Consider the following 21,513-nt stretch of genomic DNA (forward strand, 5'->3'; position numbering starts at 1 on the left):
CCTAGATGCCAATTTTAACACTCCCTCTCAACTAGGGAGAACTCCATCTGCTAATCCATCTGTCAGTCAGTACTATCTCTGCCATCAATGCACTGCTTTGCTCTGCTGAGCTATGAAGAAGAAGAAGTGATCGAGAATGTATCATACCATTCTCTATTGACCCGAAGTCAGTCCCAGATAAAAGCGAGTGTCTCATACCACTCTTACTTACCCGAAGTCAGTTCCAATCAAAAGAGAGTGTGTCATACCACTCTTACTAACCAGAAGTCAGTTCCAATTGATCACAGATCAATATCGATCATCCTAGCATAGAGAGTACAATGGTACACGATGCGTCCATCAGTAGTACTATGGTCCCTATCCTCATTTCCCTACTCATTGGCCAGATGAGAGGTACTTCCCATGAGTCCCAAACTGCATGGGTAGGAGGTCTCAGCAAGAGAAGGATGAACGACTCATCCTGCCTACATGTCACCACAGGGTATCACAGGGGAAGGCTGAGCCACTCACCCTGTACACAACAAACCAATAGGGGAAGGTTGAACCACTCACCCCATGGTTGCTCATCACTCCAAGAAGTACCCCAAGCCCCCCGGAGCTCCCAAAGCTCAATGTCCATATCATACAGGACCCTCAAAAGAGGGTCTCTCCACGACTCCAAGTCGTTCTCAGAAGACTAAGAACTTGACCTTCCCAGGGGCTTTGTCAGAATATCGGCAACCTGCTCATCAGTTCCAATGTGATGGAGCCTTATTGCTCCTCGTTGTACCATATCCCGGATAAAGTGGTACCTGATATCTATGTGCTTGGAACGATCATGAAATACGGGATTCTCTGATAATCGGATCCCACTTTGGTTGTCGCAGAGGATCACGATGGTATCCAGCACATGTCCAAACAGCGCACTGAAGAGCCTCCTCATCTAGACAGCTTCACAGGAGGCCATACTAGCAGTTATGTATTTAGCCTCAACGGTGCTCAAAGCAACCGATTTCTGCTTCCTGCTCATCCGGAATATCGAATCAGAACCCAAAGAAAAACAACACCCAAAAGTGCTCTTGCGATCCACCACACTGTCGGCCCAATCAGCATCAGAACAACCATGCAGCCTCACATCTTTGACAATGTATCTCAGTCCATGAGTGATTGTGCCCCGAAGATATCTTAGAAGATTCTTGGCACCAATCCAATGTATATGATGAGGTTCAACCATATATTGGCTCAATGTATTAACTGCAAAACATATGTTCAAACGGGAATTCACCAAGAACATCAGCCCTCCTATGAGTTGACGATACTCAGAGGCATTTCCCAATTCAGGTCCAGCAGCACTACCACATAACTTCTTAAAGTTAAGTTCCATTAGGGTAGTCACAAGCTTGCAGTCCACCATTCCAAATCTTTCCAGTATCTTCACAATATATTTTCCTTGAGATAGGAAAATTTCTCCTGGCTTTTTCCAAACTTCCAACCCTAAGAAGTAGTGCATCATTCCTAGGTCCTTCATCTCAAATTCAAAAGCCAACTCCCTCTTACATTTGTGAATGAGAGGGTCTACACCTGTCAAAAAGAGGTCGTCAACATAAAGTACCAGTACGAAAGGTTTATCTCTTCAAAATTAAAGTAAAGGTTCAAATCAGCTTCACTTCTACTGAATCTCAGCTTCATCAGATAGCTATCAATCCTCTCATAACAAGCTCGGGGTGCTTGCTTCAAGCCATAGAGAGCCTTCTTCAACCTGCATACATGAGATTCCTGGTCATGAACCTCAAACCCCTCGGGTTGTTCTACATAGACTTCCTCTTTGATCGAACAATGCAAGAAAGAGGTCTTGACATCCATCTGATGTAGGTTCCATCCTTACGAGGCAGTAAGGGCTATGATCAAGTGGATGGTGGTGTATCGGGCAACAGGTGCAAATATCTCATCATAATCTACACCTTCCTTTTGAGAGAAGCCTCGAGCAACAAAGCAAGCCTTGAACTTTTCTGCAGTTCCATTAGCTCCATGTTTGATTTTGTAGAGCTACTTAGAGGTGACAACCGATTTGTCCTGGGGTCTAAGGACCACATCCCAGACATCATTCTTCATAATAGACTCGTATTCTTCATTCATAGCATCCTTCCATACTTGTTGCTTCATGGCTTCTTCAAATGGTGAAGCCTCATAGTGCTCATGACGGTCAAGTATCCTTGATACATGTTCGGCTTCTTGCTCTCATGGAAAGTCCCCCTTGGTGCAATATGTCTCTCGACATCTTCGAGAGTCTCCCTAAGCCATGAGGGTCTCCTCTTGGAGGAGGAGGGATCTTGGGGAGGAGGATCAATAGGATCCATAGGTTTATCAACATCAAGCATCATCTCGTCCTCTTTTTAACCCTGTTTTGCGGTGTCATCTTCTTTGTCCTTCCTTGGGATAAAAAGGTTGTTGATCTTGTTGAGGGCCATATCTTCGTCAAAGGTGACATCATGACTTATCTCAACTTCCCTTTGACCAGCCACATAAATTCTATAGCCCTTAGAATTTTCGCTACAGCCCACAAAGATTCCTTTCCTCCCTGATGAACCCACTTTGCTTCTTTTCTCTTTCAGCACATGAAAATATATGGGACTTTCAAAAATTCTAAAATGAGAGACATCGAGTTTCTTACTAGTGAACATTTCTTTGGGAGTCTTGGAGTCCAATGCTTGATGAGGGCATTGGTTTTGAACATACACGGCGGTATTTGTAGCTTCCGCCCATAGAAACTTCGAAAGCCCTTGATCATGAAGCAATGCATGAACAGCTTCTACAATAGTACGATTCTTCCTTTTAGCCACACCATTCTGCTCAGGAGTGTATGGTGTTCTAGTCTCCCTCTTAATGCCAGATTCTCTGCAATAATCATGGAATTCATTTGATTCGTACTCAGTCCCATTATCAGTCCTCAATATCTTGATTCTCTTCTCGGATTGGTTTTCGATCATGGCTTTGAAGTGACGGAACCAGGTGAACACTTCATCCTTCTTTTTCAAGAAGTAGATCCAAGTCTTGCGAGAATAATCATCCGTAAAGGTGAGATAATATAAGTATCCTCCCAAAGAGTTTACGGGCATCATACCAGATATGTCGGAGTGGATCAACTGCAATATATCTGTGGTCTTGCTATTACTTGAGGGGAATGGTCCCCTTGTAAGTTTTCCTTCGGCACATCCCGGACATACACCTTCATGCTCTACTTTGAACTCGGGCATACCTGTCACCATCTGTCTCACATTGGGAAGAATGTTATAATGAAGATGGGCAAACCTCCGGTGCCATAGTTCAAATTGTAGAGATGTGTCGCAAGACATGGCTCCCAATGGACTTCCTCCAACTTGATACAAAGTGTCAACCTTGAACCCAAGAGTAAAAGCATCTTTAAAATTCCTTTTCCAAATGTGTATATTTCCATCGATGAATGCCACCTTGTATCTTTTGTCTTCCATTGCCGACATGGACACCATGTCCTTCTTAAGATCAGGTACATATAGAACCTCTTGCAAATGAATCATGTGACCTTGATTCAATTGAAGGGTAACATTCCCTACTCCCTTCACGGGATAGGTGGCATCATCTCCAAGAATAATCTCCAAGTTTGTCTCCTTCTCTATCAGATTAGAGAGAGCTTCCTTATATCTGGTGAAGTGCCTTGAGGCACCACTATCAATTAGCCAATTCCCCAAAGAGTCCGGTGGAGAGGTAGTGGAGAGGGCCGATATAAGATAGTATTCCTTTTGCTTATTGTTAACAACATTTGATTCTTCATACCTGGAGTTCCTTGCTTTCTTGGAGGGTTGACCATTTCCATGATGTCTCGCGTTCCTTTTTCCTTTGCCATTGAACCTGCCATTCCTTTGATTGTTGTTGTTGAAGTTTCCCCTGGAATGATTGTGATCATCATCATGTGATGTGTCCCTTCTATTTGGAAACTCCCTTGCATAGTGGCCAAACTTATTGCAAACAAAGCACCTGCCCTTCCTTCCACCCTTAGATCCAGGCTTTCCATTGAAATGACCTTTAGACCTTGCATTATTTCTCCTTTTGGCATGAGTGGAGAAAGCAGTGGGGTTGCTTCTATTAGAAGGCATTTCTTGCTCAACCATTCTTCTTTCTTCTTGAATGCATCTCGACATCAATTTTTCAAATCCTGGAATTCGATCATTATTGAGAATAGTGGTTATAAATATATACCACTCGGATGGGAGTCCTCCAAGGGTAGTGATAGCAAGTTCCCTGTCAAGAATGAACTCTCTAATCGAAAGTAGATCATTCTTGATCTCAGTGATCCTTAAGAAGTAGGATTGAATATCCTCGTCCTTGCCCTTCTTAATATCTTTCAAGTTATTTTTGAGAAATAAAATTTGATTTTCATCACTAACCTTGAACATGTTGACCAACCTGTCATAGATCTCCTTGGAGGTGTTCAAATCGAAGATGTAGGCCACCAGACACTTGTCAATGGAATCTCTAATAATCTTCTTCGCTTTGACTTCAGCCTTATTGTACTTGGACTTTGCAGCAGCCAATGCATTTGAAGAAGGCTCAGGGATTTTACCCTTCAAATAATACAACACTTCTTATTCTTCCAAGGTCATATCAAGAGACATCTTCCATCCATGATAGTCAGACTTTTCACGGAGCTTGTCTTCAGCCGGAAAGTGGGATGAGGAATCCATTAAGCCTTTTGTCCTTGTTCAACTATCTTTGGTGATTGTTCATTCACTCTTGTTTGGGCTTTGTCTTCACCTCAGCTATGATACCATGTTAATTTTAGATAACAATGGTATGTTCTATGCTTAAGAGCAATTTACTTCAATTTCTTTATTAGCCCAATATCAATATCCAGTTTAGCAATCACACTAGCATGATAGTAAAATGCAGATAGAACATAAACATTAACAGTAGAAGACAAGCCAAGAGAAGAGGACACAAGATGTGGCACCAGTCAGAGACAAACTCCAATGTGGGGAAACCCTTGATCAATTCTTCTTATATTCTTCAATAGTTCAGCAGAGAGAGATAGTACAAATTTACAAATCTGATCATTTATGACAGCAGCAAAAAAGCCCTAACCAGAAAAGTCAACATTGGTCAAACAAGGCAAAATTCTTCCTCTAAGCAGCTCGATCAAACCCAATCAACTTTGGCCTCCAACAGCAAACCCAAACAGTCCAAAACAGTCCGAAAAAGTCCAGTCAAATGCTGGTCAACAAAAGTCAAACTGCAGCCAGATCTAGGGCAGTCAACGCTGGTCAAATGGGAGGTCAAATCACCTCGATTCAGTGCCCAGATCTGCAGCCTGCCAAGGAGAAGGTCCTCACCCAAATCTGCAGTCAAGAGGAGGTCAGTTGGTCAACGCAACCCAAAATGCAGCCCCTGAAATTCGGTCAACGCTGGTCAACTCAGTCAAACAGAAAACGTCCTCCTTTCCTTCGCACGTGTGAGAGACAGCTGCCAGATTTGCGTACCCAATCAAGTGAGGAGAGAGAGATGAGTGAAGATGAGATGATGATAAAATGACTTAAGGTCTCCTCCTTTTATATGCAACGTTGAGGATGAGTTGGGGGTTTGAATCCCTGTTTTGCTTGTTGGCCGACCTTGACAAATTGTCAATAATACAAATAAATTCATATCTTCATTTTTACATATCGGAATCGAATGATCTTTAGATCAATCCTACACCTCTCGGAGAGAGGAATCCAAGAAAAATATCAACTGCCATAAATAAGATGACCCATGTGGAGTTTGGCCCTAGTTGCCAATTTTAACATTAATGGTAGCAAATTGTTTCATGAAAGCGTGAAGGCATAGGGTATTAGTGTGGGCCATGGACAATTTTTTATGAAGTCATGGATTAATCTGCCGTCAAAGATTTGCAAGAGCGAGTTATATCTATATGAAGGAGCCCCAATTTAGAAACAAACAAAAAAAATGCATACATATATATACTCATTATTGTTTGGAGGTCGTAAGATTTCCGGAGGCTGATACACATGCTTGCCAAGATGCTGGTAGAGGCCATAACAAGACCACAGAGAGACCCAATTACATACAGTGGCTCTAGTGGCGGCTGTAGCCACACGTGATCGTAGGGAGTTTTATTGTACGTGAACGGCAAAGTCCTTAGTCTGGTAGATGGACGAAAGCATCATTTTTGGATATTAAAGTTATTACCATAGAAGATTTCCAAGGGACGCAAATATTATTTTGGAGCAGCTTGGGCATACGTATCTGTATTCATCCATTTTCCCATATCGAAGGTCTCAATTCCAGATTGCGGTGGGTCATTTATATTTGTTGGCACTATAAATATTATTAAGAGCTGAATTTCATATTGGCGGAATGCGCAGTTTAGGGGCCGAAGTCAAATTTTCAAGAGATAGAACCCATGTGACTCGAGGTCGAGTTGTGAAGCATTGAAGTCTGAGTATTAATCTCTTGCCTATCACGTCTGCATTGAAATGGGCCTGTGCATGCTAGGGTGAAGCTATGTCACACGGTTCGAGTTCGAATTCGAGTTCAACAACGATTAAGTTCAATTCGAATTCGAATTTTCCGATCAGGTTCGAATGAGGTTCAACATTAGGTTCGACTATACATATTTTTCATATATATATATATATATATATATATATATATATATGACAAAATAATAAAAAATTCAAAATCGATCCATAAACACATGAATACAAATTCTTATTAGTAAACATACATGAATAATGTAATCATTCTAACATCTAGATATGAGATATGAGATGACCATCATTTAATAAATAACGTCTTAGCCATTAAAGTGTAAGATAATAAATAAGTTCTTCATAAATTTCTATACGGTTAGAAATATAATCATAAAAATTTATATAAAAATGCCATTTTCAATATTTTTTTAATGTATCATAAATATTTGTGCAAAAATATAAGCAAATTTTTAATATATTAGGTCCTTTAACCATGAAAAAATAATGAGAGGACGGCTTACAACTTTTTATTAACCGGACATCCCAACCATCTCCTATCTATACTTTATTTTTGAAAAAATCATTTATCTTTAATAATATTACTTCAAGCCATTATATAACTTAGTGAGAACTGAACTTAGATAAAAATGATATGAATCACTCTTCCTTACCGCCCAAAATAAACCATACAACTAATTTTATTTAATTATTCTCCTATTATCAGGAATATTTAATCTTAGTGATATTGTTATCCTTTCACAACCCAAAATCTGGGTAGTGCGTGGCTTATTAATGAAGCAAATGGCTTGTAAAGCCTCCCAAGATAAATGCATTATACCATAAATACTAATAAGGTTTATTGCAGATTTTAAGTAGTGAAATTTATTGAATGATTTTTTATTTTTATTTTTGTGTATTCAAGTTTTTGTGATGCATAATAAATTAAGCAAAATTTTTAAGTAGAAATCACATAAAAAAAAATTGACAGATATTTTTCTAACCAACAAATATGGTTATTATCAAAACTAAATGATAAAATATTTAATCTTAATGATAGTGTTACCCTTCCACATCCCAAAATCTGGGTAGTGGATGGCTTATTAATGAAGCAAATGGCTGGTAAAGCGTTACGCAATAAAAACTAATAAAATTTATTGAAGATTTCAAAATAGTGAAATTCATTGAATGAAAACCATTGTAACATTAACAGATATATAAGATTTCAAAGCAACCAATTAAAACTTCAGGTAAACCAGTTTCAGCGTCTATCGATTTGACTTGACGCGACTTGTTTACCATTCCACAAATATCGATAGCCACGAAGTTTGAGCTTTATCGTCCTTCTTGAGGTCCTGGAGTTAGCTTCGAGCTGCTGCTTTCAGCAGATTCCATATCTTTGGATCCGATGGAAACTATGGATAAATCTTCATACTCGATATCAATCTCCGACATTAGAGAAGTCTTACGCTCCTCAAGTTTGATAGCGTCCTTGAGCTTTGCGACGACCTCACTAACATGTGGTCTAGCCGATGGTTCCGAATGAACGCATCGAATCGCTAATTTGGCAATGTTGGTGATGGATTTGATGTCGTAACTTATACCCAACCTCTTGTCAATGATTTCCGTTATTTTGCCACGATTTTCATCCATCTCCACATACGGTGTGACCTATAATTAAAACGGGGATAACTATTATTTTGAGTCTGCAGAAAAATATGCACTACAATCATAATCTCTTGTAATAAAATTCATGGATAATGGGTATTTGATAATCAGATTGCTTGCCCATCGAATAAGGTTCAGTTCCTCTCCACGTAGTTTTGTATCTATGGGTTGTCTACCGCAAATGATCTCCAACAAAACTACCCCAAAACTATACACATCGCTCTTCTCCTTCAAAAAAAACCATCGAACCTCAAAAAAAATCGTTCAAATTCGTGTTAATGTTCATTCAAGTTCGCTTTCAGGTTCGGGTTCGGATTAGGTTCGAATTTCAGGTTCGACGAACCTGAACGAATTTCAAATTTTTTTTTAGGTTCACCGAATTTCGAACCTGAACCTTCAAATTCGGCGAACCCTGTGACATAGGGGTGAAGGAATCAGAATCGATGCAGTTGCTGGCCATATTTTCATGTTGTTCGAAGGAGGCCACATTCTTGCATCGTGATTACCAATTGAGGAGTTGCATAAATAAAGGGAGGTCGAGACTACCAACCATTGTGTTCAGATCAAGCAGCCTCCGAGCATACGTGGAACTTGCTTCTCCTTATAGTGAAACATAAGAATTTTCATACGTTAGAAAGTCACATTAAGGTAGATTCCTATGCGTGGGGGAAAATGTAATGTTTCTAAGTAGGAACATGAGTGATATTTTAAACAAATAAACAGTGCAACGGCATAAAATTAAAAACATGCATTATACATCCATAAAACACTGTAAATCTGGAATTGTTGAGCCATATATTATAAAATCTGAGAGCATAGGTACAATATAAATGAAATGGTGGACCTCAAGGACAAGTTGGACCAAACCCAGGTGATGGAATAGTTGAGATGATGGAGTCCCTTGAGAGATGGCGTGGATGTGTTCAGTTGCAAGGCAACATACTTGGCACAACAAGGTAAGGTAACTGGTGTATTGTTATGTTTAGTTATGCACTGACATTATGTGTTTATGGCAATATGATGCATGGAGTTGCATGGCAAGAGAGATTGCCATGAATTTTGAAGAAGGCTTTGGTTGAGCTTTCCTTGGGAACCATGGGGATTGAGTCATGGTGTCTGTTATTAGTCTGGTGCTTTTGGTCTTTTGCGATTGTTGCGCTTGATTTGCAATTTTGCATGTGTCTGGTGCATAGCTATGCCACCTTGTTGCGGTGTCGTATCGTTATTGGTTTTCTTTTTGTTTGTGTCTTGGCTTCCCTTTTATGTTTTGAGTCTTGGGAATTGGTTTGGGAAAGAGGAAGGGTTGATGGAGCTCAGGGAAAGTTGTGTGGTACCTGAGAGGTGATGTAAGACTCAGATGAAGCTCGGTGCATGAGTAAGCGCAACGAAAGGTAAGACTATGACAATCGGTTGGACTGGTTGGTCCATAGTGGTAAACAAACGGTGGCAGTAAAGACATGTGAAAGGTAACTAGAAAAGATAGAGTAAATGGATCTGAGGTGTCGGAGGTCTTGGCTATGTTGGGAACGATTGTTCTCAATGTTGTGCATGTTGTGCACAAATAAGGAAGTTTTCTAACCTAGACCTTATAATATCTAGCAATTTTGTCGTGATCATGATTATGTTGATGTTTATATGTCTACATATATGTATTTATATCATTGTCTAACAGGACCATGATTTTTTTATGATAATGTTTATGTATATATATGCATGTATCCATGTATCTATGTCACTGTTTGACAGGGTCATCAGGAATCGTCCTTGTGGAGGAATGATTGCTTACATTGATGAATGGCAGGAAGAGGCTCTTGGCTATGAGGAATCAAGTGGGAATAGTAGTCATGACAAATATATGAGGTCAGTAGCATGTGAATATGAATTTATATTGTATGCTTGTCTTATGCCTATGTTTATGTTATGGACAAGTTATACCAAGGGATACAGCAGCGAAATGAAAGCAGTGTGGTCTGCGACATGCTGGGACAAGAATGGATAAGACACTGGAAGCAAGGTTGCTTGGCAGAGACAATGTGGTTTTGGATTTGTGATACTATTGTTGTGCACGTGATGTTATGTGCATGTAGATGTTGGATATGCCAGGACTGTAATATGCAATGCCAAGACTTTAATATACCATGTCAGGACTTTAATATATATGTGATGCAAGAACTATAATAGGACTTTAATGTATATGAGAATCCTATCTGATGTCACTGCCATTTCATAAGGATGTGATAGAGGTGCGATGTCATAAGAGCGAGAGTCTTGTATAGTGTAACTATCCACTATGCGACCTAGTCCCTCTGCATCAGAGAATATAATCTCTTATCATCACCAAGATAGGCATGTAATAGTCCATCGAGAGAGCGAGTTTGAATCCCTGTTTTGTGAGCCACAAAACAAAGAGAGCAAGTTTGTATACCTGTAATGCCACAGACCCAAATCATAACGTGCAAGTTACAAGATAAACACCATAAAACTGCCTCAAAACAGATGCGAACGACCTCAGAGGTATGCGGACCAATAATAGATCAAACCGCAAAGCTTGATTTTGAGTGAGGCACATCGAAGGAAAATTTATAGTTATTTGACAATCCGAATAGAAGCCTCTTAAGACGACATGAACTTTACTTGGAGGGAAATTCAAATTAAATTAAAATTTGAATATATATAAATTTTTCTTTTACTATTTGTTTGCTCAAAATAATATCCTTAATTGACCATAGGGATAGTAATTTGTTTCCTTTTGGAAATTCTTCCCAATGCTGCCCCAATTCAACAGTTGCCTCAAAATCATTCCTCTTGGTGCCTAATCTTTCAATTTTCCTCCATAATTTCTCTTGCCATAGTGTATTTTCCCTAGGAGAAACCCTAGTTTGGTTAAAGCTTCAACTTGAGGGCTTGTTAAAGGTTCATGTGCCTTTGCCTTGCTGGAATTCATCGTTGGAAACCTTTTTTACACCTTGACCTCAGGACATTCCACTTCCCCACGCTATTACTCAAACCCTAGATCTAGCGCACCCTAGTTTGGCCTCTTTAAGGGATGTGAATTGCCTCTCCTTCATTGCTTGAGCCTTATTCCTAGTTGGGCCATCCCTTAATCCTTTTATGTCACCTTATACTAGAAACTCATAATATCTCTAAGTGGCCTATATACCGAGACTCCTCCCATTGGTGAATATCCATAAAGCGCAGGGGGTAGTAGTTGTGGTCGGTAGTGGTTTTGTGGCAGTGGGCTACCACCTTATTGTTGTCACTTGGTCTAGTGATTGCCTTGTAGCCGTGTAGGGTACCCCTCTACAGGGCCTGCTAGATTTTGCGCCAACATGATTAAAAGATACAACCAGTGATATGGGGTATAATGCAAGAGTCAACTGGATGTAGCTTGGGTGGTTGGTCAATAGGTTGTTAACCTCCCCACCCAGATTCAATTCCTATGTGACATGTTGAGCTCATAATGAGTATATCTTTATAATGGCTTTGAGTGTTGTTGTCTTAAGAGTCCCTTGAAGACCAAAACATGTATATTCCTCATCTAGAATGTAAAGGTATGTCTTCCAAAAAAAAGGCACAATGCAAGAGTGCAAAAGTAGTGCTTATATGCATGCAAAAGTCAAAATATCCAAGCTCATGATCATGTATTATTGCGTACCTAATAAAGCTAAAAATGCTAGTGCAAACAGCATAATAAGTGAAGCATGGGTACGTATAGAGATATGGAAAAGCTAGTTACTAAATGCAAGAGGCACTCAATGCTAACAATGGTGTTGAGCGAGAGAAGAAGAAGTCAAGAAATGTTGTCATCAGCTGCTAAGGACAACTGTCGAGACCAAGTCTCACTCTCTAAATCATCTAAAACTATGAAATCACTGATGCTGGATGCAGCAATAGATGATGTCCTTTAGGGCATGACCAGGGTTAAGGGGCCCTGGTTCTATGATCCAGGGAAGCACAAGAAAGAGGGAGCCATGTTCTCCTAACATCCACGGCCATGGAGAAGAAGTTTTACATGGAAGTTTGGCAGTGCTAGGTGATGGGGGTGCCTTGCGTCTAGGCAGTCTCGAACTAAGCTGTCTGCGTAGAAATCAACACTAAAGTCTAACGATTTTGTATTGCATAGACAGCTTTATAGTACAAACATTATTTCATATCTGGGTTGAATATGAGAATAAACCAAAACTAGCTCACCCTAAAATAGACTAATCTTATCTCTAAATTGTCTACGCTATCTTTACCCTTTCATTTTTAGCAGAGATGGATGCCCTTAAATTGGGTTTATGAATGTGAAAAGCCTCTTACAAATTGGTCTTATGAATTCTTAGTTTATGCATGTTAATAATTATAAATTTTAATTAAATAATTCATTAAAAAATGGATTTTTTTTTAAATATTTTTAATTGTCCCATTATCCATCCCTCGTCCTTTGCAATTTGGGGATACCTTCCAGCCATTCTTGAAACCCGATCTGTGAAACTTCGCTTGTAGTTGAATTCATAGCGCAAACCAAATTTGTGAAAGAAACACAAACTTACTTTGATCATTTGGTTTCTCTATTCCCCTGATACACTACTTATCATAGGAGTCAAGAAAGAAAAACCCTTCTGTGGCCTAAAGAGCGTTCCAACTTCCTTTCGTCGCCCAAGATGGTTTGCTTCATAAAGAATCTTACACTGATGATCGTAAGAGTTCCATAAGGCTAGACTTGAGCACGTAAAAGCAGGAAAAAGAAAATCAGCAAGTTCTCTGTTATAATAACAACAGCTCCGGTATTAGAGACACAACCCTCCCCTGCCCTTAAGGTGGAAATGTTATTGATCTGGTCGTAATTTGGCAGCTGGATATCTGATCAAATGCAGGTCTTGTAAGAACTGTGTGGAACTGAAAAATAGATTGTGATCTTGATCCACTTAGACAAGTGAGGTGCTATACAGCCTAGGGAAGGGAGATGCCTCGTGTCTGTGTTTGTAATGTTCTTCTGACATTAAAAAAGGCCAACTACCAACAAAAAGATAACTTACGATCTAGTAAGAATTAAAAGGTTTGCAACTGAGATTTTTGTATTCCTCTTGGTGCTTACTAGATAGGGGTTATGCTAGTTCAAATGTGGCGGCGGATGTATAGAAGGTAAGAGACATAATCTCTTCACTAAGATGCACAAAGCCTCTACTTGTTCTCCATCACATATCATAATACGATGCACGATTTCAGCTTTTTATATATATACACACACAAGGACTTTTTGTCCAATATTCTACACAACTGCTTTGCGCAATGTCGAATCTCTTCGCAGAAACGAATTAAGTGTCCTTTAGTTCAGAGTGTTGAATGTTGAAGAAATTTAGATCTAATTAAGGCAGAAAATTAAAGTAATAGAAAGAGCAGAGCAATGAATACAAGGGGGAAGAGTCAGAGACGACGGTACCGAGATGGTAGTTTTTGGAATGAATGAAGTCCAAGCAATCATTCAACTTGCTGGTCTCAAATTTCACAAAGTGAAGACGGCCGCCCAGAATGGGAGACTTGCGATTTCGTTCAATCATTTCCTTTCTGCAGCAAACACCACTCCCCCCGTGCCCTGCTTGTAGCTCCCCGTGCCTCGAGAAATATACTATTTTTATCAGCGATCCTGCCAAACATACGCGAGGCATCCATCCAATCATTCATTTATCCAAATTTTATGAGATAAACCAACGAATGGGCATCTAATAGCAGGTATTGCATATACATGTACCTCCCAAGTCGATTGCAAAATGGGAAATGTCATCGGTCTGATTCGGGAGGAGAATGGTGGGATTGCGATCCTCGGCGTTGCCCTGGATGGCTGCCCCGCTCACGTCCAGCTGAGGCCGTGACGACGAACGTTTCACAGAACCAGAAGAATTGGATGAAGATGCCGCCATATCTGTTTCTTCCTCTTCCTTTGCTTTCTCCTGCGACGACGGGGGCACTGATGGCTCCGCCTCTGCCATGCCTCCTGTTGTATTGTTTGCTGAGACCACGATGTGCAACTACTCACCACTGACCAACTCTGGGGATATCGACATTATTTATGTATTAGAAACCAATCGAAGAGGTATAGACTTTAATGGTATCTAATAATTAAATCAAAACCGGACAAACGATAAAATAAAGAAGTATCGCATGCTTTCAACGGTGGGATGGACCAGCACAACCAATTTTGGCCCCTTTTTTTTTAATTATTACGAGTTTGGGAGTTTTTATCTAGAATTTTTTTGGTTACATAGTTTTTGACTATCTCCTTAAAATCATAACATACTTGAAAAATCCTAATAACATTTACATCTTAGAGAATTTATAAGTCAAATTCATAAATTTAAACAAATTCAATATTTATGATTCAACAAATTTAATGAAAATATATATCAAAAAAACTCCAATAAACAGCTGACAATAAGTTAAATTTTGTTATTTCAAGAAAGAAACTCTGTTAGGGATTTCTTTCGACAGAACAAACTACAAGTTAAATTGAAATTTGCAAATTTTGAAACACTTTTTCAAATAGTCAAAATTCTTAAAAGTCCAATTCCCAACTTTCCAAAGAATAATCAGAAAGAAAATCTCTGAGACGACCATGCCTTATCTTGATTCTTAACGACTTGTGAAGGATTCTCAAAACAGAAAATATTTTCCCCATAAACGATGCCAAATTCACAATGGTTAAAATGTAAGTCACCTTAAAATGGGTTCCATGAGCAGGGGAAGAAGAATCGTTTTGTTAAGAGCAGGTCAGCTGCTTTGGAGCGCGGATAAAACCAATACTAATTTAAAAGACTTTGGCACACTGTCTGGATGCGGCCTCTGACGAAAACAAAAGAACCTTAATTGTAGACGCAGTTGCTTGACAAGTATCTCAGAAGATAAGATACTTAATATACTAAGGAATAATAAGATTTATATATTTTTATCAATTCAAGCATCCATATGACGCTTGGAGCATCTGGTGCAAGTCAACTCCACGCGCCTTTGATGCTGTATTCACTTCCATTGTGCTCTATGAGGGCGCAACGGGTAATCTATGCCGTCAGAACATGGAGAAGTCGATAGTGAATATATGTTATCGGTGCACAACCTAAAAATAAAAAGATTCCACGAAGGTTTCTCAATCAAACTAACTATAATTATGGTTCATGTATTTCGTAAAGCAAAAAATAATTTAACGAGGTTAAAGATAGAGGTTAAAGATAGTATATGGGACAGATTGTTTCTTCATTTGGTTGATGTATTTAACCCTTCTCTGTGAAGCCTCACCATAAACGCTCCCACTGTCTCCACAAACCGCTCGCTAAATAGATTATACCAAAAGCGAGGTACCAAAATATCTGCATAACTTTCCCTGTTGTCTTTGAAGGCCTCGCATTCTAAAATTAAATGCTTTTATGTTTCCACTTTTCTTGAAGAACAAAAAATACATACTCTTTCCTCCCACACTTATTTTAGTATTTTCTAGTGCTCAACTCTCTGAAGTTGATGAGAATTAGTAATAAGAACTTTAGCTCTCCAATAAATATTGGTCTCTATGTACACTTTTTGTTGATGATTATGAGTGGGATTAAACACTTCAATATAGTACTTTTCTTTTTCCCTAGCTCCTAAGGTTGTCTTTGATGACAGATTGTGCAAAATAACAAATGGTTTAGTAAATGGGGTATTTGCTTGAACAGGTGTCCCATAAACAGCAAAGAGATGGTTGTGGTGGCCCTTGGCATGAGTGCATGCAAGGGTGGTTGGAAAGGTGGCAGAGAAGATGGTGGAGGGGCGGGATTTATAGGAGCAAAGGGCAGACAGGTGGGTAATGCTAGTGAGTTTGCTTGTGGATGAAAGAGCTGGTGCAGGGGAAAGGGAGGGCGTCGACATCCTCGGCATCAAACTTGGAGACAACCTACAATCGTTTACAGGTGTGTTTCTTGGCTCTTCTCCTCCTTTGCAATGACGACCTGGTTCGGTTTCTGCTAAGGGGAGAGGGGGAAATTAGGAATGTTAATTGGGAAGTTGAGAAATGTTGGTGGAAATGGAGGTGGCGACTGGTTGCATTGGCTTGGTTATGCGTCTATGTATTGCGCTTGTCGAGTATCGCCTTTGCCTTTTTTGTCTTGACCTTGTGTTGTTTCACATTGGAAAACTGGGTACAGCGCGACGAGGGTTGAGTTGGGCTAGTTGAAAGGGTCAGGTAGGTAGAGGCTATGAGTCTAATGCTGAGGGAAGTGGGGGTCAGTTACTATGTTGTATAGGAGCTTGGTTGAAGAGAGATTTGGCTAAGACATTCTATGGTTGAGTGGAACGTGGTAGTCCCATCCTAGGTTTGTATTTTGCATCATCAATATAAGGTTATTTCTCCTTGTATTTCTATGAGTATTATATTGGTTTATATGTGGATCATATGGCTATGATTTCATTGGTATTTTTGTTGCTATTATGCTGGTTATGTATGTGTTTTATGACAGTGGATATGTATGGCTCTCATCATGTTTTTACTTGTAAATGAATGGACAATGTATCTATGACCTAATAGATGATAATGCAGCAAATGATATGAGGGAACAATGGTTCTTAGTGATTCTCAGATAAGTATGAGATCCCTATGCTTAAATATGTTGTTTACACTTGTAGATTACATATTTGTGATATGTTTGATGAAATTCTTGTCATGACTAGTACGGGTCCAGTTAAGGGCTTGTTCAAGTGTTTAATTTTGCATCATTATTTCCCTGATATCTTATTATTTTGAAGGTGGCATTCAATTCTTGGTAGCGACCTGGGCTCTGAGCCTGAAAAAGTGACTCAAATCTCGGGGACGTTGGCACAACACTGACCAAAATAGTCCCTGGATGTTGGCATGCCTTGTCATGAGAGCGTCCAAAGCCTCCTAGACATTGTCAAGCCTATATCATGGGAGCGTCCAGAGATCAAGTGGTCACAAAATTTAGTGGGACCTAGGGGCTAGCTACCTAGAGTGGTTGGGATGGTTCCTAGGAGTCATGTCGCTGATGTGGAAGGCATGTATGTTGTATTCCATCGATTCCACTTCCTTAAGGTCACATAGAAGGTTGAATATAATCATCGTAGCCTCTCGTCACATGTTTACCCTGATTGGCCGGTTACTTGGGTAGATGTGGGAGGAGTGTGTTACAAGTTATGGGGAAAATAACGAAGGTTCTTGGAAACCATAGAGTACTCATTACCAATGATGTTTCCAAGACACGAGACAAGGTTGTGTTGTTCACTTGTTGTATTGAATGACTATTTTCCTGCTACTGCACCTCATTTACATATAAGTGATCATCCGACCAAGATGTTGTGCCTTTGGTATCATTAAATGGTCCTAGAGCCGGTTCTCTTGCTTGTCAAAACCCTTGTTGCACAACCTTCTCGTGGAATTGAATATCAAACTGACAACATTATTTCATTGCCTTCAACTTAATCCCATCTTCCTTTGTGTAGGTCAACAATCTTGTTCCCTTCTTTTACATGCAAGCAAAACACATGGTTATATATATTGCAGTCAATGAACAATACTAAATACATAACATATGAACTGAAAGCAAGATATTGATTTGGACCCCTATACAGTATTTTTCTGCACCACAATATCATTAATGTATGTGGTCTATGTAGGATCATTCTGAATATATTTATCTTTCAACTGAAGCTACACTTCTTGAACTCGACTGGTGGTTTAGCCTCAGGTTGAGGCATAATTGATGAGTGAACTTTAACACTTTTTCTAGACATGTTGATATGTTGAACCATATAGTTTTGTACATGGTGCAAAACATTTGAAATTGCCTAGTAATACCTTGCTTATCCATTAAATTAATATGTTAGCCATTTCTATGTAACACTTCCATGAGTTAATACCAGACTAGCGTTCAAAGGGTTGTCAGCCCCAAACAACATTCGTCCCTTGGCCCTTTGTGAAGGGGAATTGATTATTCCTATCTTTGATGAAGAATATTGGAAGAATTTTCTATTAGAACATGAACACACAATTAACACCTAGAGGAGCACATTTAAGATCTTTATAAGTGCCATTATGATATGTGAATGGCTTTGACTAACAACTTGTAGTTTGGCATTTTCCTTTTCCTTACAAGATATGCTCAATAAAGCTGGTTTGCAATATCATTGTAGGCCGAATTGGAAGTTCAAAGTTGATTGTCATTGAACTTAGGGGAAAATTCAAGTATTTAATATTTAAAATTAGAACCGAAGAATCCAATGATAATCGGTTATCTCATCAAACCCAACTGCTTCGAGAGTTACTTGCACCAACTAGTCATGATAGAACATAGGCAAAAGCAGAAAGCACATGTCAAAGACTAGAACGCTACCGATTTGACACAGAGCGATGCTTCAAAGCATCTTTTAAATAACCTTAAAAGTAGATCATAAGATTCAAGTCTTTGTTTCCTGTCAGGAGTCATGTTTGAGGATCATAACTAGGTAGGTAGTGTTGAGGATAGGGTATTAAGTTAATCAGTTGTTTAGAACTTGTGGCCAAAGAGTAATAACAATGTTTTGATGAAATGGCTAAGCATTCCAACCACTGCAAATGTCATTTCAATAAGGTAAGTAAATATATCAATACATTAAAGATGGGTACCAATTATAAGCAATTAAACCCATCCAAACTCCAATGAAAGGTTTGATAAGACAGATAAGAAGGGCATGTTCTTGCTTATAGACATCATATGTTGTTATGGATTAAGATCATCGTTGAAATACTAATGGTCTGGCCAATTTCCAAACCATTCATGCCTACATGAATATTTATAGAGTTTGTGCGCAATGTTGCCAAAAAATCCTATAGAGCTTATAAATCCACCCCAAATCCAATACTACAATTCCTAGGTATGAGTGGGAAGCTTTGAAATGAAACAATAGTGTGGTTGGCATATGCCACCAACAAAGGAAGTGTTGCAATTGAAGGTAGGAATATTTTCACATGCCAGGTAAAATCAAGAACAACATTCATAAATCCAACAAAAACCATGAGGTAAATGGATCCCAGCCCCACAATTGTAAGAACCTTTATTATATTAACCATTCTCTGCTACTAGTGAAATGAGGAAGGGGCAGGTTCAAATTTAAACCCAAATGCAGTGTAAGTCGCATTTTATAGATCTATTCTCATTAGAGACTATAAGTGGGATTCACGACATGAAAACCAAATATATCCCATGTTGATTACAAATTTCATTCCCAGACAAATCACAGGTTCAAGTTGTAGTTTAAGTTGCGGTTTTAGGTTCTAGTGTTACTGCAAGCTAGAATAGCGATCTGTGATCTAGCCCTAGTCACATTTTCAAAATTTAGCGTTAATCACTCTTTTAAGTGGAAGTCATGGAAACCTATAAGTACAACTAGCAATCAGGGGAGATACAGAGCTGGACTGGTAGCACATTCCCTTCATAATGAAAATCGCATACTCCAACTCTAGTGTAGTTCGTATTGAGGAGTTGTGTGATGTCTTTACCACGTGCAATGGAGGGAAATGAGATCACAGATTTTATGTGTGCTCTAATTTCATCACATGCGCTAAGGACAATGAAGTTGTAGGTCACATATTATAAGAGTAGTGCCAAATCACTTTGAATTAAGATAGTGACTTGTGACCAAACTGAATCCAAAAATTCTAAATCATGCTTGTTGTTGTCTAAGTTTCTTTCGTGCCTCATCCAAAAGTGTTGTATGATCAACTACAATCAAGTGCCCAAGGATCGTATGTCTCCTCTAGGAGACATGTTCAACACTAAACTCTTCAACAAAAGTCACAAAACCAAAACCTTTATGGGATATTTTCTTTGAGTCCTTGGGAAGACACACATCCAAAACCTCACCAAACTATCTGAAATATAATTGCAAGTCCTCAATTGTCACCTCAACTAGGATATACACTGCAAATATTCCCCCTGTTGAAATACTGAGGGGGGGTGAATCAATATTTCATTCAATTGTTATAATTAATGCTAGTTAAGATTTTTTCATAATTACAACCAGAATGTAAATAATAGGAATTTTATTAAGAACAGATAAGGACACCAATCCTCTTTTTACAATAGATTGAGTACAATAATGATGAGGGCTCCAACCCTAGATAAAGACACCAATATCCAATCTACCAGGCTCCAACTTGTACTTTTCCAAGCACCAACTTCGACTTCACGGGGCTTCAACATTTAATAGATCCAGGTTCTTACTATGTGAGGACTCCAATCCTCTCAATGACTTCCGAGCTCCAACTTGGTCAACCAACAGGACTCTAATCTCTCCAACCTCCAACTTGGTTAACAAACAGAATTTATAAAAGACTTACTTTCAAAATCTTCAGGACTTCCTTCAATAGTCAAACATTCTTCAATCTTCCTCAATCGTCCTCCAAGATATTCTACAAAGTCTGATCCAAATGATGCCCCAAAACCTTGACTTAAAGACTTCAAATCTGCTCCAAAATATTTCCCAATAAACTACTCTCAAACAGGTGTCAAGATAGCTAATCAAATTCCACAAGTTCGAAGTTCAATTGCTTGAGGACTGCTACAAATACAAGCTTCAAATGGTAAGAGTCTGCATTAAATGAAATATTCTTATTCACTATTTTGAGGCTTTATATCATAGATCTGAGCTTCAAATGCCACTGAAGGTTTGCCCACAATTCAAGGTACAATTCACAAGTTCAGGTCTGTAATCCTCCTCAGATCCGAGCCTCCACAGTCAACGAACCTTAGGTGTTCTATACGTCTAAGCCTCCGCAATTCATGAGTCTCAGGTTCGAAGTTTCCATGCTACAGATCACATGTTTACAAGGAACTCAAACTTGATGACAAGCTTCACTTCATAAGAAACTAGGGCTAGTCACAACAAACTTGGGTTTTGTTCACAAAATATACCATAGGGAACTTGACCCTCCTGTCACAAGTCTCCAAAACTCTTCTCTACTCCATAAACTGAGGTCTTCTACTACAAGGATGAGACATTTTTTCTCTTATTAGTTCACGAGTTGTGAACTACTCCTCGGTCTCCTTTATTTTTGTGTCTCTTATGCTTGTCTTCATCGAGTTGGATGGATAGAATGATGAGTTCAACCTTCTATTTATACATGTTTTCCCTATAATGAAGAGATATGTCACTTGAAAGGAGGGCCGACCTGTACATGTAGGCTTATGTCAGCTTACCATCAAAATTTATGATTTTTCTATCTTGCAAATTCAATTTCTCTCAGCCTATGAGGAGTTAGAGGGCATGTGAGTGCTCGTTGAATAGAGCTTGATGACTTCTACGAGCCTATGTCAATTCCATACTTAATTAAGGTATTTTTATCATCACTAATAATAATATTTGTGAACTT

At 39.1% G+C, this 21,513-nt stretch overlaps 1 protein-coding gene and 1 pseudogene across 1 annotated transcript in view; both read right to left on the reverse strand.

Annotated features, from left to right (window-relative positions):
* LOC149169224 (pantothenate kinase 2-like) overlaps positions 1-15,000 on the reverse strand; it is a 403,110-nt gene extending 388,110 nt beyond the window's left edge. The window contains exons 1-3 of the mRNA XM_089428613.1: positions 14,842-15,000; positions 13,879-14,175; positions 13,570-13,773 (exon numbers count right to left, since the gene is read on the reverse strand). Coding sequence (XP_089284739.1) covers positions 13,570-13,773; positions 13,879-14,116 — 442 coding nt within the window. The 5' untranslated portion in view covers positions 14,117-14,175; positions 14,842-15,000. The remainder of the gene's footprint in view (positions 1-13,569; positions 13,774-13,878; positions 14,176-14,841) is intronic.
* A 3,424-nt stretch (positions 15,001-18,424) lies between these two features.
* On the reverse strand, positions 18,425-19,212 carry LOC149169226 (uncharacterized; annotated as a pseudogene).
* Between the last annotated feature and the right edge of the window lie 2,301 nt (positions 19,213-21,513).

Source organism: Pinus tabuliformis, chromosome 4_2 (genome assembly GCF_031772625.1).
Source record: "Pinus tabuliformis cultivar Carrire ecotype Pingquan chromosome 4_2, CPIR1, whole genome shotgun sequence".
NCBI classification, from domain to species: domain Eukaryota; kingdom Viridiplantae; phylum Streptophyta; class Pinopsida; order Pinales; family Pinaceae; genus Pinus; species Pinus tabuliformis.